The sequence below is a fragment of the Balaenoptera musculus genome, chromosome 13 (genome assembly GCF_009873245.2).
Source record: "Balaenoptera musculus isolate JJ_BM4_2016_0621 chromosome 13, mBalMus1.pri.v3, whole genome shotgun sequence".
In the NCBI taxonomy this organism is placed as follows: domain Eukaryota; kingdom Metazoa; phylum Chordata; class Mammalia; order Artiodactyla; family Balaenopteridae; genus Balaenoptera; species Balaenoptera musculus.
The window spans coordinates 13,122,232-13,141,426 of record NC_045797.1 but is presented as its reverse complement, the minus strand read 5'-3'; the positions used below and the strand labels follow the sequence as shown (position 1 = coordinate 13,141,426).

Sequence of the window (19,195 nt, the reverse complement as noted above, 5' to 3'; positions counted from 1 at the left end):
AGTTTCACTCGAGAATGTTCTGATGAAACAGTAAAAATTAATTTCATTAAATTGTGACCTGAGTACATATCTTTTTACTATTCTGCCCGACTAACCAGGAGGTGTGCATTAAGGACTTCTGCCATGAACTGAAGCATGTTTTGAGGAAAAGCACTTGTGTGACTGAGTTTTGAGCTGAAACTAGCGGCACTGCTCACAAAGCTCCATTTTTACTTGAAAAATCGAGAGAAAAGCTACAGTGATGAGACTTGGGTATTCGGCAGACGTTTTCTCAAAAATAAAGTGAACCTCTCACTTCAAGGAAAACAACTGACTGTGTTAATGATAAAATCCAAGTTTTCAAGTGAAAATTAGAATTTTGGAATAGCTGTATCTACCCATGTGAGCTTGACAGCTTCCCAGTACTGGAAGACTTTTCTGATGAGATCAGTGGTGACAGTAAAAAATTTGAGTTTACAAAATATTCTATAAGGAAATATGTCAACATTTGGAAGATCTGTGTAACTCAATGAATCAATATTTTCCAAATAATGTTGGAAAATCACGCACGAGTAAAAGGCAAGACAGACCAATGGATGTTACTGGTACAGAGTACAACTGTTCATTGATATGGTTTCAGATTCCACGGTGCAACTAACCTTTCAGAAACTTCCACTTGTTCTCGTGTAGAACCAAAAAAGAATGATCACAATCAACTGAAAAGGCTACTAAAATACTCCCTTTCTCCACCTACATATGGATTTTATTCTTCATACAGTTCAACCAAAACAACAATGCAACATATCGAATGCAGAAGCATACAGGAAAATCAAGTTGTCTTCTATTAAACTGGAAATTAAAGAGATTTGCAAAAATATAAAACAATGCCACTTTTCTCATTAAATTATTTTTTGGGGAAATACACTTTTTCTTTTTTTTTTTTCCTAAAGATTTTTTGATGTGGACCATTTTTAAAGTCTTCATTGAATTTGTTACAATATTGCTTCCGTTCTGGTTTTCTGGCCCCAAGGCATGTGGGATCTTAGCTCCCTGACCAGAGATCGAACCCACACTTCCTGCACTGGAAGGTGAATTCTTAACCACTGGACCGCCAGGGAAGTCCCCACTTATTCTTCATAAAAATGTATTATTTATGCTACGTGCAATGCAACAGGGTTCATTCTTAAAAATAATCTAATAATAAGTGTTTTTAAAATTTCTGTTTTAATTTTTAATATGGCTTAAGTTTAGATAGATATAACCCATGGGGAAGAAAGCTCTTTGGATCTCTTCTTAATTTTTAAGAATGTAAAGAGTCCTGAAACCATAAAGTTTGAGATTCACTGTACTGGATGAACAGCCTGAGTTGTAAACGGGAGGAACATACAAGATGCAGAAAGGGCTCCAGAGCAGGTGGAGTGGAGTACAGTCAGGCAAGCCTGGTTTAATCCCAGCTCTACCATCTAGTCGGTCTGTGACTTCAAGCAAATAACTTCTCTGAGCTTCGTATTCCTCTTCTGTAAAATGACACCAGCATATCCACCTCAGGAGGATGGCTGTTAGGATTACAGTGTGTGTAAAGTACATTGTGTGTATATCACAGCTCTGGGAACAATGCTGTCATTAGCATATCTACACAGTAAACACACAGTCTCAAGAAATGGTCCCAAGAACTTGGGGCAGTAGTGATCTAGTAAATTTTTTTGTGTGTAGAGTAGGAAATTAAAACCTAGATAGGGGCTTCCCTGGTGGCGCAGTGGTTAAGAATCTGCCTGCCAATGCAAGGGACACGGGTTCAAGCCCTGGTCCAGGAAAATCCCACATGCCGCTGGGCAACCAACCCCACGAGCCACAACTACTGAGCCTGCACTCTAGAGCCCGCGAGCCACAACTACTGAAGCCTGAGCGCCTACAGCCTGTGCTCCGTAACAAGAGAAGCCACCGCAATGAGAAGCCCGCGCACCACAACAAAGAACAAAAGCAGCCAAAATAAATAGATAAAATAAATTTATATATAAAAAAAACAAAACAAAACAAAAAAAACCTAGATAATGCAAAGAGGTCTCAGAATTCTTTTCCTGAAATGGAAAGTGGTCGGTGAGCTTTTCATTTATTGTGTAAAGGTGACACAAACTTTTAAAATATGCTTGCAATTCAATATTTCAAAGCATTCTACCCAAAGGATCAAGGGTTGGGGGTGAGTGGGAAGGAGGACACTTAATACAAGCGAGCCCTAACAAACCACAGAAAATGGTAAGGACCGGGGATGGTGAGAATATTGAACTGTAGTTTAAAAAACAGCTAATATAATTGCTATTGTAAGAAAATCGTCAAGCTTGACTAGCTGCTTATAATTTAAACACGCTCAATGGCACTCAGGTTATTATGACTCTTTGTCATATCATGCAATTTATGTTTTTGTGAGTGTGCATATTTTAGTTTATAGAAACACACATGCTTTGCACCACTACAACACACTATAATATTACCTCAGATGTAAACAGCTTACAATCTTCTGATTTTGCTCATCACCTTTCATGTCTAGTTTGAAAATAAAGCAAAATGTGCATACCCAAGCATAATCTCAGGAGGACACAAATAAATGAATATTCAGGTCTGAGTAGTAATTCATTTGACTATGACATCCAATTCAAACTTTTTAAGGCAATTTACAACCAAAGTGTTATTTATATTAATAATTCACAAGTTCACGATTCTCAACAGATGTTTCTGGTATACTGTCCGGTAAGCAACAGGCACTCTGAAAGTCTAGTCAAGGCTTAGCACACAGCGAGTGTGGAGGCTAGGCAGCGCCATCGCCCTAAGTACCTGCCCGGGTGCCCCAGAAAGCAATCCAGGCTGGGTTTTCTAGACAGCAGCGGGGTCACTGGGAGCAGTTTTCCCATCAGAAAATTCCATCACCACTAATCAGGTCATTCTCAAGCCCCTCATGTTAGGTTTTGTCTTTTCCAAACTTGATACCAGGTAAGAAGCTTTTTGAAAGGGAAAGACTGATGATGAAAGGGAAAAAAAAAAGAGCACCCTAAGGAGTATCCCATAGAGACAAGGTAGAGGCTGAAGGTATTCTGGAAAACAGGTGACTGCTTCCATGTCAGCAGTCATAACTCAAAAGACGGACTTATTTTAAATGATTTAAACAAGAGGGTAAAGCTCCAGAAAAGGAGAGAGATTTAATCTATCAGAGTCTAGACAAAAGGTCAGGTTGGGGGCTGTATTTAAATGAGGGGAGTCTAGACTTCCCTCATTTAAACACAGCCCTGGGCTTCCCTGGTGGCGCAGTGGTTAAGAATCCGCCTGCCAATGCAGGGTACACAGGTTCGATCCCTGGTCCGGGAAGATCCCACATGCCGCAGAGCAACTAAGCCCGTGCGCCACAACTGCTGAGACTGTGCTCTAGGGCCCGCATGCCTAGAGCCCGTGCTCCACAACAAAGAGAGGCCACTGCAATGAGAAGCCTGTGCACTGCAGCGAAGAGCAGTCCCCGCTCTCTGCAACTAGAGAAAGCCTGTGCGCAGCAACGAAGACCCAACGCAGCCAAAAATAAATAACTTAATTAATTAATTTAAAAAAATAAATAAACACAGCCCCCAACCTGCCCCTCATCAAGGTGGGCAGTGTCCTTACTTTACTGATGGTGACACTAAAGCTCTGAGGGGCTAAGTCACCTGCCCAAGTTTTGGAGTCATATGCCAGAGTAGTTTTGGAAGCAAGGTCTCTTTTTTTGCAAATAATCCATCTTGTCTAAAATTACACTCCAAGAAAACTTCAGATGAATTATGTTTACAATTAGGATTTACAACTGAGGGAAAATGTAGTGAATAATTTATGGGATTTTGCAGCATGCATTCCTAACTATTAAAACACAGTTATTTTTATTTGTTTTATTATTTCTAGGGACCCTGTGATGATGAGGAGGAGGAGGTTGATAATAGGAAGAAGAAGTTATGATCATGTTACAGCTCAGATAATGAGATTTACTGATACAGCAGATAGTATCCTCAATTACTCATTTATATCATTAACTCATTCAATGCCCGAAACAATCCTAAGAAGTAGGTGACATTACCCACCTCATTTTACAGGAGGGAAACTGAGGAATAGAAAAGCTAAGTAAATGCCCCAAGGGGACACAGCTTGTCAGAGACAGACATGCGCTACACTTAGGCAATTGGACCCTGAGCCACAGCTCTCTAAGCAAATACCTACTACTAATAGCAGCAATTGATGATTTTAACTAAGTTTTCCAGTCAACATATAACAGAAAATTCTTACCTCCGGTTTGCTAAGGCTGGATGACACCAAGGAACCGGATCCCACGTCCAAATCCCACTGCTTTTTACCATGGTTCTCAGGATCCAAGGCAGCAATTCGGCCATCTAAAGTGCTGATAATCACTAAGGATCTGTAAATTTAAAAATTCATAGGACAGAGTTAAAAAGATATCGAAGACATACACTCAAAAGGAACCAGCCTCTCCCCAGGCCGCTATCTGTAAGGGGGGGGGGCACCTCCTCACGACACTTGTAGTCTTTCCACCACTCTCTGTCTTGAGCCCTCCAGGACAACTGCACTATGCCCTTTATGGGTTTGTTCCACTTATGAAAAGCCCCAGACTCCGAGGTCACCCCTCCTTCCCACACTCTAATCCCCACATGGAATTCGACATGCCCTGCTCTGTCCTCTTCCATTTCCCCAACTCCTAAAGCCTTCGCCCTGAAACAGCGTCCCCTGAACGCTCACTTACCTTCTTGCTCTGCCAGAAACCTGGCTCTCCCTGAGGACGCTGCTTCAGAAGCTATGAGAATTTTCTTCTCCATAACTCTTACCAGGCCCAGTGATGGTGTAGGCGTACTCCTCGCGCCTCGCTACCATTTCTGAACTATTTTCTTTCTCTCCTCTCTAAAAATCCTCAGGATCAGGTCATTCCATCCATTACTCCTCCTAATAATTGTCTACTGACCCTTGGGTCACTAGCCCCATTCCTTGAGGATTTTGGCTCCGGTTCACTGTCACTATTAACATGTTCTGTGGGTTTTCATTACCTGTCTACCTCGCCTCAGTCCCTAAGCCCTCGTCATTACCAATCACAACTTCCCTGTCCCACTGAAATTTCAAGCATTCCAACCCCAGTCACCAACCCCTCTTTTCCAGCTCACCTCCTCTACTTCCTTGACTCCAAAAAACCTCTGACCCCACCAGAACCCTATCAGCCATTGATCCTACCACTGGGTCCCCTGAACTTCACTACCATTATGCCTTCACTTCTTTCTTATCCAGTTTAAGTTCCATAGTCCTTTTTTTTTTTTTTTTTTTTTTTACTTTTTGGCTGCACAGTGCAGCATGCGGGATTTTAGTTCCCCGACCAGGGATCGAACTCATGCCCCCTGCAGTGGGAACCCGGAGCCTTAACCGCTAGACCACCAGGGAAGTTCCCATAGTCCTTCATGTTAAGCACTTCCTTGCTCACGCCCTCAGCTCCCTACCCGCTCTCTTACATCTCACACTGAACTAGCAGAACTCCAACCCTGGTTCAATTTTCTGCCTTCACTCAATCTTGCATCTGTGCGGTTGAAGAAAAATATAACCATGCTGACTGGTGTCACTCTACTCATGACCATCAACATCACAAAAGGGCTCGAATGATGCTCCACAATCATAACACGTTTCCCTAGTCTATCCACTCTCCCACTGTCCTAGGTTAACTATTTCATTTTGCCTTTGCCCTCAAACTTCCTACCCTAGCTCTTCCAAGCTTGTGCATCTGAGGGACTATGCTTCCTAGATAGGTGTTTACTAAGGAAAACAGAAATAATCAAAAGAGATCCCACCATCCCATCTCTCCATGTATCAGCACCTGGACCCATGAAATCTACCTCCCCTCCTCTTACTGCAGGTGAATTCTCCACGACTCCATCCACTACCAACACTCCACTTAGGCAATAGGTATCTGCCTGTGCATACATAGGGACTCACTCCTCTAAAACCTCTCCTCTTGCTCTCCCATCAATTATTCCCCCTCTACCACAGCATTCCTCTCAGCCTTCAAACCTGCCATTATATCCCCCAACTTAAAAACCCAACCAGATTAAATATAATGATCCACTCTCCCCACTCCAGCTTCCAATCCATCGCTCGCCCCCCTTTGGAACAAAACTCCTTGAAAGAGTTGTTATGTAGTCTGTGTCTCCAAATCCTCTCCCCCTTTCTGTGCTGAACTATTTCTAGTCAAGTTTTTCCCTCTACCCCTTCATGAACAGGCTCCTGTGGGACTCACCACTGACCTTCACACAGACAAATCCCATTCACTTGACCATCCAGCGGCATGTGATCAGCTACTTCTCCTGCTCTCCATCAACTACTCTCTTTTTTTTTCCTACTTTATTGATGTTTTTTCACTTAAGTTTTTTTTTTTTTTTAAGTACAGTTGATTTACAGTGTTGTGTTAGTCTCTGGCGTACAAAAAAGTGATTCAGTTATACATACGTGTGTGTGTGTATGTTCTTTTTCATATACTTTTCCAATATGGTTTATTACAGGATATTGAATATAGTTCCTTGTGCTATACAGTAGGACCCTGTTGTTTATCCTCTATCAACCACTCTTCACGCGGCTTCCAGGGCACCATCTTCTCCTGATTATTTTTTCTTAGTTCTATGCTTCCTTGTCTCAGTTTCATTTGCTGGTCCCTCTTCAACTCTCCTATCTCTGAAAATATTCCCTACCTACACTTACTTTTCTTTGGTGGTCTCATAGATGAAAATATCATCTATATACTGGCAACTTCCAAATTTGTATCTCTGGTTCCAGGCCCCTTCCCTGAACTCTGGGCATACATGTGTAACTGCCTGCCAGATTTTTTTTTCCTAATAAATTTATTTATTTTATTTATTTTTGGCTGTGTTGGGTCTTCGTTGCTGCACGCGGGCTTTCTCTATTTGCGGCGAGCGGGGGCTACTCTTTGTTGCGGTGCGCAGGCTTCTCATTGCAGTGGCTTCTCTTGTTGTGGGGCATGGGGTCTAGGTGCACGGGCTTCAGTAGTTGTGGCACGTGGGCTCAGTAGTTGTGGCGCACGGGCTTAGCTGCTCCACGGCATGTGGGATCTTCACGGACCAGGGCTCGAACCCATGTCCCCTGCCTTGACAGGCAGATTCTTAACCACTGCACCACCAGGGAAGTCCCATTGCCTGCCAGATTCAGATTGTCCTACAGGCTTCTCAAAGTGCACATATCCAAAATCAATATCCCCAGACTGATACCCCCAATTCCTCAAACACATCATGCATGATTTTTCCTCAGGGACTTTGCAGCTACTGTTCCTTTGCATCCTGGAACATATACCCCAGATACATGACAAGCTCTCAATAAATATTTGTGGAATGAAAGGATTTGTTGAATAATTGTTCTAGGAATTTGTTAGGTATATCTGTCTGCTTCTGAAAGACCATGCAAATTCCAAGCACATATAGTTATGTTCCTGGTTCAGGTCATAAAATGTAACTTTCATCTATCCTACTTCATATACAATATATACAAATTCAAAGTAAAGCTACAAGTCGATTAAGACAAACCAGTTCAAGTACACTCATTTGAAACCTTTCAAAGAACTTAATTGTTTAGCAAATGAATAAACTTATCAAGTGAGTAAAAGTGTTAATTTAGTTCCCCAACTATACACTAATTCTCACTTTGAATTTTTCAAATGGTAACTCTTAGTCTAAACTGTGAAAATCAAGACTTTTTGCCACACTACAAACTAGTAATTTTCAATAACACACCAAAAGAAAAGGAACTCAACTCCTTTCCCCATGCATTACCCTGCATTCTAAAGAGATCTACTGAGAGTTGGATGAGGAGGAGGCTATAAGCCAAAAAATTATGTTATAATGAAGGGTATAAAAAAATTCATACCTGACAAACCAGAATGGAAAAGAATATGAAAAGAATATATACGTGTGTGTACATATATATACATATATATGTATATATATGTACACACACACACACACATCTGAGTCACTTTGCTATACAGAAGAAATTAATATAGCATTGTATATCAACTATACTTCAATAAAATTTCCAAAAAAAACCCTCATACCTTAGATGTGCCAATTTACAAATAAAAGCAATAGACTCTAATTCAGTTAGAGATCAAAGGTTCGGAGCCAAGTCAACTCTTTCCTAGTCCCACTGCAAAAAGATCCAATTTTTCTGTTCAACAATCATTAACCATAAATAAATGGTAGAATGAAAAACCCTCTAATTGAGACAAAACTTAGTATACGCAAAGTGTAACCCATGAAGAATTAAGGAGACCATTGGAGCACTTCAGATGCCATTTTTTAAAAATTCAGAACCAATGTTGTTCATTTAATCATGCTAGGCATTCCACTGTTAACAACAACAAGGAAAAAGCTACACTTTTTCTGAATATGTAGTTATTTGTGCTAGAGGTTTATACAGAGAAAAATGGTAAAATTTTAACTTTCATTTTCAAAACAAAGAAAAACCCAACAATAAAGTATGCATATGTCTTATGTATATATAAAACACATTTTAATAAGTAATTTGGAGTTTAATATCTAACTATCACTGAAAACCTATAATGTGAGGTGCGTTTAACTGAGTCAAAGATTCTGCTTTTTAAAATAAACAAGATATTTTCAGAGGATGAACTACTATATTTAGAGAACATGTGTGAATTCTAGCAATAATTGAAAGAAAGACAAACATGCGGGCAGGAACAATTAAGTACATCACCCTCTTAACTGCTACTGATATTTAGTATAATCTGGTTCTTTGATTTGAATGGCGCATCCTTAATTCTTTTCACCTCTCTTAATGGGAATAACAGAAACTGCCATAACAAACCCTGTCAGGTATCAAAAAAAAAATTCTTCATTCTCCTCTGCTACAAGTTATGGGCTCTGTCCCAAGCACATCTCTGGAAGGGAGTTTCCCCTTCTGCCGTGGCTGGAACTGAGCAGCACTGGCCAAGGAGATACATAACGATTTAGACGGTTACACCTTACCACATTCTTGGAGAGAGATGCTCTGACATACTGTTGGGTGAGAGAAGCATCAAGGAGACAGACACTGCTGAAAAACAAAGTCCTCGGGGTGTATGCAGGACAGTCAGAGGTGGCAATAAGATATGGCATTTAGAACAAACATCAGTGAGAGCTGAATAATGAGCCTGCCACCGCCCCCCACCAAAAACCAGGGAGAATCTAAGGCCCTTTATCTCCCCACGATCCACTCACTCGTCCTATTTGGAGGTTTCTATGAGCAAGATGAAACACTCTTAACTTATTTAAAGATCAAAGGAACTGCAGAAGCAGCATTTCCTGTGGAAAGAATCAGAGCTTTGAAGTCAGCCCTGTGTGCCCAGCCCCATGGCTCTGATCTTGTTCTGCTCCCGGCTCCATTCGAATTGCTTTTTCATGGGTAAAACAGGACTATTTCACTCAGCTCAGCATAACTCAAATTTGCCTGATTATCAAAATAATCTGGAGTGCTTGTTAAAAACCAGTAAAGGTTCACAGGTCCCCTCCCCAGAACAGGGTTGGGAGACGATAGCTTAACAAGTACCTGAGGTGACTCTCAGGATAAGGTCAGTCTGGCAAAGAGTGATTTATCTCAAAGGCCTATTGCCTAGGAGTAAAAAAAATAATCCATTACCTGGATGAAGACGGCCTACTGATCAACTCTGTCAGCAAACCCTTTTGAAACTTCTCTCACTTAACACATTGCTTCTGTTTACAAAGGCATTTGTTTGGATGATTCAACAGCAAGCACTATTCTCTCACCCATAACCCCATTCTTCAAAGCTCCTCTCAAGAAAGGTCTGCAATGACCTCATCCGATGGCCAGGTTCATCCCCTCATCAGGGTCATCCCTGCAGCGGCAGCGGGGACACTGGCTGCCTCCCATTCCGGCTCAGTCCTCGCCCCCTCCTCACCTGCCATCCTGACAGCTCTCAATCTCTAACAAGCAGGCCGAGGAGTTCCAGCTTTATCCAAAGCCCGCCGCTTACTCTATGTGTAATCTGACAGCTACTTATAACCAAATACAAAAGCTGTATTTTTTCTGAATATGTAGTTACTTGTGCTAGAGGTATATACAGAGAAGAACGGTAAACTTCTAACTTTCAGTTTCAAAACAAAGAAAAAAATCCAACAATAAAATGTGCGTGTGTCTTACGTATATATAAGAACACTAGTTCTGCATTTTCAGCAGGGCATCACCACAAAGCCTTCAGAAAACTTCCCTTCTCTCTTCCAGCTTTCTGCATCCATCCCATCACTGAACATCTAAATCAGAAATCAGATCCGCCTCCTCCCTCACCCTCTACATTTAGACGACAGTCATGCACTCTGGGTTCTATTTCTATAGCTTCCTTTACAGCTTTTCATTCTTCTTCTGTCTCACTGCCCTTGTCCTACAACAGATTCACATGTCTCATTAGAACATCTTCAAAAGACATTCTGCTGGGTTTCCCTGGTGGCGCAGTGGTTGGAAATCCGCCTGCCAATGCAAGGGACACGGGTTCGTCCCTGGTCCAGGAAGATCCCACATGCCGCGGAGCAACTAAGCCCCTGCGCCACAACTCTAGAGCCCGTGAGCCACAGCTACTGAGCCTGCGTGCACAACTACTGAAGCCTGTGCACCAAGAGCCTGTGCTCCACAACAAGAGAAGCCACCGCAATGAGAAGCCTGCACGCCGTAACAAAGAGTAGCCCCCGCTCGCTGCAACTAGAGAAAGCCCACGGGCAGCAATGAAGACCCAGCACAGCCAAAAATAATAAATAAATAAATAAATAAATTTTTTTAAAAAAAGACTTTCTGCCCCTGGTCTCGTCCCCCTTGCTCTTCCGACAGTTTTTTTTGTTTTTTTGGGGGTTTTTCTCCCCCAACAGTTTTGTCTCTATAATAGAGATCTAATAAACTTCCAAAGCTCCCTGTGCCCACTGAATAAAGGCCACACTGCTTGGTATGGCACATAATCTGGCATAACCTAGGTTTCTAACCTTTTGAACAAAGTTCCCTTGTTAATTTGGTTTTTGTCGCATGTCTTCAATGATTTCGTGTGCCCCTAAAACATCACTTCTAATGAATTCCCCCCATCTTTAGAGGAACTATTTAAGTACCAATCAAAATATTCAAGACTTCTGGAAAGAAGTAGCTAAAATTACTAATTCAGTTTGGTATAATTCCAGTTCAAAACAGAGAAACTCGACTTTTTAATTAGCCTTCTCCTCAGTGAATGTCCAATTTCCATTAGCTTATTTGGAAAATAAGGACAATCTCATGGATCCCGCATAGGCAGGTGCATAGGGGTCTAGGAGCCCTGGCTCAGAAACCACTGCACTGAGCCCTTGCTCACGTCATCCCTGCAGCTGAGACTGTCCTTGACACTTCACTTTCAAGGACTCACTCACTTGACGTCTCCATTCTCTTCACTCTCAAACTCCTCTTATGTCACTTTTCATCTATTCTAGTAGAGCTAATTCTTTAACACATGTATCTCCCTCTCAGACCTGGGACTCAAGGACAGCCCAGGGGCCCATTTATCTACCCTCAGCATCTAACAGTGCAGAGCCCCTAATAAAATGCAATAAATGTTTGTTGAATGAATAAATCTTGCTAGGGCAGATACTACTATTCACATAAAACAAAAACAAAAAAGAAGCTAAGAAAGATGTGAAAAGATGCGACTTGCCTAAGGCACCAAAATAAGAGGTTTTGGACAGAATTCTGAAGCATAAATTTCAGGGGTTTTTAACTCTATCGTTCTGTTAGCTATATGTCTGCATAAGTGGCAACTCCTATATGACTATAATGTGCAGCTTTTTATTCCTTCCAGAAGTCTCATCAAGATGCCACATATCCTGTTACTGCTTTGATTTTGCCCTTAACTGAGCAGAAATGACCTTAGGCCACAATGAATACTCAATTTTTTAAAAATTTTGTTTGCTCTGACTTCTGTCACCCAGAATACCTGGCTATTTACAATTAAGTTTATCTGAGTCTGATAAGTAAAGGCTGAATTCCTTCATACAGTAACTTTAAAGGGGTCTTAATGCCTGTATAAATTTCCCAGGTGAAACAGACGCAGGTGACAGTAGAACACTGTATCAATTAAATGGTTTCTACAGTAACAACTGCTTATTTTAAAATTGTACATTTCCTGTTGTGGGGAAAAAAAGTCACAAAGTTAAAAATGTGATTGGGTTAAATCTGCTCTTTTGATGTAACCAAGAATCCTCTTCCTAAAATACATGCTCTCACTCAAAGAAGCATATATTCTTGTTGAAAAACAAACATACTAATTGGACTTTACTTCTTAGTCCTCACCTACTAAGTAAATCTTCGAATCAAACTTCCTTTATTTAAACCTGTCACAAGACTAGCCATGCCCCAAATCCAAACAAATATAGTGCCAAAAATTACTAACTATATAACTTTGACATATCACCTAAACCTTAAAGAAATACAATCTAAGTTTTCAATGTTATAAACCACATGAGAGCGGCAGATATCCTTTTCCAGTTAGATTAAAACATTATTCGAAGCACTTTTTCTGCTTTATTCTAGGAAACCTTTTAAATAAAATGGTTAGTGACAGAGCAGGGTGAAAAAAATTAAAAATTAATCTCCCCTCTCACATTTAGTTCTGAAACCTACCAGCTCTCCTTTCTGTATTTTAAAACGTTTTGTAATAAAAATGTACAGGCAGCTCCTCTCTTACAAAAAAAGGAAAAAAAGCAGATGGAGTTTCCAGGCAGTATTTAGGAAGTGAAGGACCATGTGGAAGCCACAGCTCACAGCAGCTGATAGAGACAGGTTGCCTTCTGTGCCCAGGAGTGTGAATACAGAACCGTTTCCTCAATCCTGTCACATATTATATACAGAGTCCAGGTGTCAGTTAAGCTAAAAAGACAATTATAGGGGCTTCCCTGGTGGCGCAGTGGTTAAGAATCTGCCTGCCAATGCAGGGGACACAGGTTCGATCCCTGGTCCGGGAAGAGCCCACATGCTGCGGAGCAGCTCAGCCCATGTGCCACAACTACTGAGCCTGCGCTCTAGAGCCCGTGAGCCACAACTACTGAGCCTGCGCTCTAGAGCCCACGAGCCACAACTACTGGAGCCCGTGCACCTAGAGCCCATGCTCTGCAACAAGAGAAGCCACGGCAATGAGAAGCCCATGCACCGCAACGAAGAGTAGACCCCACTCGCGGCAACCAGAGAAAAGCCCGTGCACAGCAATGGAGACCCAACGCAGCCAAAAATTTTTAAAAATTAAAAAAAAAAAGACAATTATAGACAGGAAGGATAATCCATTACTCACCTAAAGCATGTTTAGTTTGGCTTACAGCCTGCCTTGATACTTATGCAAATTCTGTTTTCAGTGTGATTTGTAGTCAATTTTAAAAGTCTGGGGTCAGAAAAGTGAGCAGATAACTGAGTTCCCTTTCAACAGTGTATCCTAAGACTCTATTATTCAATGGTCATTTTAGTTTAAAAAAAGAAAAAGGCTTGATTATGAATCTGAAGATCTGAGGAAGACCACAGATTTATGTATCATTGATTCAGATCAGATCAATTTGTAAAAGGACAGAGAGGAGAAAGAAAGAAAAGGGAATTCTACGGAGAACAGTATGGAGGTTCCTTAAAAAACCAAAAATAGAATTACCATATGACCCAGCAATCCCACTACTGGGCATACACCCTGAGAAAACCATAATTCAAAAAGACACATGCACCCCAATGTTCACTGCAGCACTATTTACAATAGCCAGGTCATGGAAGCAAGCTCTATGCCCATCAACAGACGAATGGATAAAGAAGATGTGGTACATATATACAATGGAATATTACTCAGCCATAAAAAGGAACGAAATTGGGTCATTTGTAGAGACGTGGATGGACCTAGAGACTGTCATACAGAGTGAAGTAAGTCAGAAAGAGAAAAACAAATATCATATATTAACGCATATATGTGGAATCTAGAAATATGGTACAGATGAACCGGTTTGCAAGGCAGAAATAGAGACACAGATGTAGAGAACAAACGTATGGACACCAAGGTGGGGAAAGTGGCGGGGGGGGTGGTGGTGAGATGAACTGACATATACACACTAATATGTATAAAAAAGATAACTAATAAGAACCTGCTGTATAAAAAAATAAATAAAATTAAATCATCTTACATTTGCAAAGTATTTTCAGGTTACAACTCATTAAATCCAAAAATTTCAGTTTACAGATGCACAAATTAAAGAAGCACCATAGATGAATGTCAAATTTAGTAATACTTTTGTTAGAGGGAAATCAGAGGCAAAAGGAACACATACTTTACAAATTAGTATCATAGTTAAAACTAGTGCTTTACAACTTCCGGGGTTGTCAGATGTCCACATGAAGATGCTCATCCCATCACAAGAACCCCAAGTGACACTTTGCAGCTTGTTATTTGTGCTGAAGTCGGAAAACTGGTAACTCATAACTTATGCCAAGGTGCGTGCATAAAACCGAACAGTGAGGTGAGATTTTGACTTTCTTCCCAACTTTCTGCACTGACCATCTCATTTAAATTTCAACGAAATGTAATATTTAACAGGACAAGCACTGGCAAGACTGCTAACAGGAAAACAAGTTTATTTTAGCTAGTTTTTAAAGGGGAAAAAAGTAGTTTATTCACTCATTCACATGTTTGAGATGCAGAGTAAGCATTTAGACCGAAACCGATGAAAATTCCATCAAGAGAAAAAAAAAATGAACTAGCGAGTCTCATTCTGCTTCTTGGCATCAAAAGACAACATGCAGGGCTTCCCTGGTGGCGCAGTGGTTGAGACTCTGCCTGCCAATGCAGGGGACACGGGTTCGAGCCCTGGTCTGGGAGGATCCCACATGCCGCGGAGCAACTAGGCCCGTGAGCCACAACTACTGAGCGTGCGCGTCTGGAGCCTGTGCTCCGCAACAAGAGAGGCCGCGACAGTGAGAGGCCCGCGCACCGCGGTGAAGAGTGGTCCCCGCTTGCCACAACTAGAGAAGGCCCTCGCACAGAAACGAAGACCCAACACGGCCAAAAATCAATCAATCAATCAATCAATAAATCCAAAGTTTAAAAAAAAAAAAACAACATGCAAAAACAAAGACCTTCATTCCCCATCTCCCTCTTTTAAAAAGTTTTGCAAGGACCATGGTTTTTCACAGCTGTTTGCAATAAAGGCTTGGTTAATCCAAATTTGCTCCCCTAATCTTCCTTCTTTAAATAAACAGGATATTGGTCTATTATTATAGAACTGATACTTTTTTTGACTTTTTTCTGAAGAGCACTTACAAACAAAAGTTTTACAAACGCATACTTATCTCTTGTTGATTCAACCAACTTACTTACTCAAGATTTCTCCAACTTTCCACACTATCTTAAGTTACCAGGCAGACCCTTAAACCCTGGCCTATCTCTTCCCAGCCAATTGTGTTTGCCAAAGATCACTTACTCTCTGGCAGGCAAAATTCCTCTATTTTCACTCTTTTTCTGAGAAAGAAGTGGTCCTCTTGCTTGCCAACTACCTTCGCCTCCTCTTCTATTCCTTTCTTTTTCAACCTGTCTGTATAGGCTCCCACCCTCTGAATGTATAAAGAAGATCAGAGGCAGAGGTCCCATCAGGTTTAATAGTGAGGGACTAAGGAAGTGGAGCCAAAAAGGATGAATCTTTTTTTTTTTTTGGCTGCAGAGCATGGCTTGGAGGATCTTAGTTCCCTGGGCAGTGGAAGCGCAGAGTCCTAACCACTGGACCACCAGGGAATTCCCCAAAAGGATGACTAACTCCTTCTATAATTGTGCTCATCCCAAATCCCTCATCTTCTCAGTCCTCACCCTACGCCTCCAGCCTAGCCAGCTGTATCTTTGTCTCCTCTGCTGGCTCATCTTCTCTAAAACATACGGCATTTCCTGAGATTTTTATCACGAGTCTCCTCTTCACACAGTTGCAACCATTTACCCTGATGTCTCTCCAACTGCAGTCGCTTGTTTCCTACCTAATCTCTCCCTCTGGATGTCCTGCCAGCACCTCCAAGTCACCATGTCCAACACCAAACCCCTTACCTTTTCCTCGCTGCTCCCCTAAATCTTTCCACTTTCCCACCTGTGCTCTCACCTTCTAGCCACCCTGTCTCCATCTTCAGACGGCGGTACCCAGGGAGGAGGAATCAATTCATTTGCCAGGAACCAAGGTTCTGCTTCCGATCTCTCAAATCTACCCCTTCTGTTCTATATCCACTGGACAGTACACCTCTCATCGGCACCGCTATAACACGTTCCTTTTGGTATCCTTTCCTCAAGTTTTCAGGACACGGGATTGCTGGAGAAATATTCCTTAAGCACAAACTTCAATCAGGTCTGGCATTCGAGATACTCTACACCAAGACTTCTCAAACTGTAGTGTGTATGTGAATTGATGCTGACCTTGTTAAAACGCAGATACTCTTTCAGTGGCTCTGGGCGGTGCCTGATTCTGGATTTCTAACATGTTTCCAAGTGATGACGACGTTACTAGCATATGGCTGTATATATACAATGTGCCCCGACCTATTTTTCTAGCCTTATCTTCTATCCCTCCCTGCCCAGCACACATGTATGTATGTCTGTATCTCTCTCGTACACACAGGTCACAGACATACACATACACACACACACACACACACACACAGATGCATACAAACAAAATAATGTTCCCTAAACATACTTCCCAGCTTTTGTGCCTCTTGCTGTCTCCTCAAGTCCAGCCTCTGCCCATCACAGTTCTACCCACTTTTCAGGAAACAACTCATTCTGCCACAACACTTTCTCATCTTCTCTTCTACCTCACCTGGGTACCCCACCCACTGAACACTACAAAAACCCTGGGACACTGATGGCACTTAATTTGCATGGCTTCTGCCCTGTAAAGTCATTATGGGTCCCCTTATTTAATCCTCACTGCCGAACTGCACTACCTCTTGGAGGGCAGGGGCTATCTGCCTAACCTCTGTAACCCCAGGGCATCCTGGGGGCCTCTTAAGTGCCAATAAATACCTGCTGCAGTGGATGTGTATTTTAAGAAAAATGAAACACGTTTCTCTACTTCATGTAACTTAACTTTGAGCAAGTGCTTCAGAAGTTTCTTTAAGATACACAAAAACACTCTTTCTGGATAGCTCACTCATTAGCAAAACCTATGAAAATTTTGCCAGATGTTTGCCACTTTAAAAACATCTACATATAAACATGCAAGGGGTGCTTCTAGAATTTTAGTACTTATTCTAGTTATGGTAGTCTCCAAGCAAAATATCAAGGTTCTGATATTTAACTGAAAATTTAAACCTAATTTGTCATAATCTAGTAATTACCACACTGTAAATTTACAATACTTTCTAATCCAGATTCTGGATTAATTTACCTAATGCTCCTGTTATCATTCCATTTATTAAATCACTTTCTCCCTGGGTGTGCTAAGATTAGCCATCTGCAAAATATTTTACCATTAAAATGCCTTACATTTGTGTCCAGACTTTGAAAAGTGCTTTAAAACATGTATCTTGAAGTAACGTTTTTAAGGAGATGAAGCAACTCAACCAAGACAGCCCTATATTAAATGTTTATATAGTAAACCCTATAAATATCAGAGAACTACCAAAATTCAAGAACACACCCATAGCTCCTAAACTTTAGTGTGTTCAAGAATTGTCTGGAGTGCGTGTTAAATTTGCAGATTCCAGGTTCTTACCCTGAGAAAGTCTAATTCAGTAAATCTGGAGTCGGACTTAGAAAACTGTACAGTTAACCAGCATCCCCAGGTGGTTCTGATGCAGGTGTTCCGCAGAACTCAATTACAGAAATACTGACCTCAACCCTGGTCCGTGGGCACTACAGGGGTATGTTTAAAGGGAAACTTTGAAATCTCTTTGTGAAGTCCTTTCCCCAAACAGCTGTCACACCAGCACAGACATAAGGTAATTCACGAAAGAAAACAAATGGGGGCTGTAAGTTCCTTGGGATACTAGTAAAGCTCGAAAGCAATGCAAGAGGGAAAGTGACGTTTCTTTCCCACCTCGACCTCCATTCTCCGAGCATCCTCCAGGTACCTTCGAGGATGCTGCTTGCGCCTGGGAGCTAGAATCGGGCGCCGGGGCGCGGAGCGAGGCCAGTCTCCGGTCCAGGGGATGGGAAGGCGGCCCCGCTCTCTCCCCCAGGTCAGTAGCAGTCCTCCGCCAGCGAGAGGCCGTGGCCGAGGGGGGACCGCGGCTACCAGATCCTCCGCGGCGCACGCGCACAAACAAGTAGACTCTCGGGGTCAGCGGTCCGGGTGCTCTGCCCGCGCCCCTCACCTGCGGCACGGCCGAAGATCGGCCTCGTCGTCCGGTTCCGGCTCCCGCGGCTCCTGCTCGCCCGCGGCCGCCGGGAGCGCCTCGGCGTCCTCCACCGTCACCTCCGCCGCAGTCACGGCGCCCGCCGCCGGCACCCGCACGGCCGAGGTTGGAGCGGCCGCGGCCCCCAGGCCGAACGCCGCCTCCACTGTCGATGCGGGCAGGTCGGAAGCGCGCCGCGCGGCCACCGTCCCCGTCACGAGCCCCAGCTGCAGCGGCGGCAGCAGCAGCAGCAGCAGCAGCGCCCGTGCCAGCGACCCCGGGCGGGCGGCGCGCTCCATCAGCGGCCCGCCACGCGCGCGGGCATGGAGGTGCAGCCGCCGGCGCCCGCCTCTCCCGCCGCTCGGAGCCCCGGACCAGGGCGAGGACGCGCTAGGGACCCCAGCCGCCGCCCCGACGGTCAGGACGTCCAGCCGCGTTCCTCAGGCCACGTCTCAGCCCGGCCTCAGCCACCGCCACCTGAGTGACAGCCTCCCCCGGACATCGCCCATTGAGCAAACTTTCCGCGCATCTGCTCTTTGATTGGCTACGGCCTCTGCCACTCTGGGCTCCCAGGCTAGTCCTGTTGGAGAAGGTGGGCTTTCCCTGGTTGTCAACAGCACGCCTGCCAATCAAATTGTATTGCCTTAGCCCGAGGCCCGGCCCTCTTCCGGACGCGGTTACCAATGAGAAACGCTCCTCCCGGCAACCTTCTTACCTGATTGATGAGCTCCGCAGTTCCCAGAATACCGTTCCCCAGAGCAGATTGGCCATTGTGCTGGTTGGCCTTGCCCCTCAAAGCGAG

The 19,195-nt window shown here is 43.1% G+C and overlaps 1 protein-coding gene across 2 annotated transcripts in view; it reads right to left on the bottom strand.

Moving 5' to 3' along the window:
* EIF2AK3 (eukaryotic translation initiation factor 2 alpha kinase 3) overlaps positions 1-18,993 on the bottom strand; it is a 69,700-nt gene extending 50,707 nt beyond the window's left edge. The window contains exons 1-2 of one of the 2 annotated variants that reach the window (XM_036873244.1): positions 18,373-18,993; positions 4,273-4,402 (exon numbers count right to left, since the gene is read on the bottom strand). In XM_036873244.1, coding sequence (XP_036729139.1) covers positions 4,273-4,402; positions 18,373-18,692 — 450 coding nt within the window. In that variant the 5' untranslated portion in view covers positions 18,693-18,993. The remainder of the gene's footprint in view (positions 1-4,272; positions 4,403-18,372) is intronic. The other variant, XM_036873245.1, reaches the window with a different exon arrangement.
* Positions 18,994-19,195: the final 202 nt, after the last annotated feature.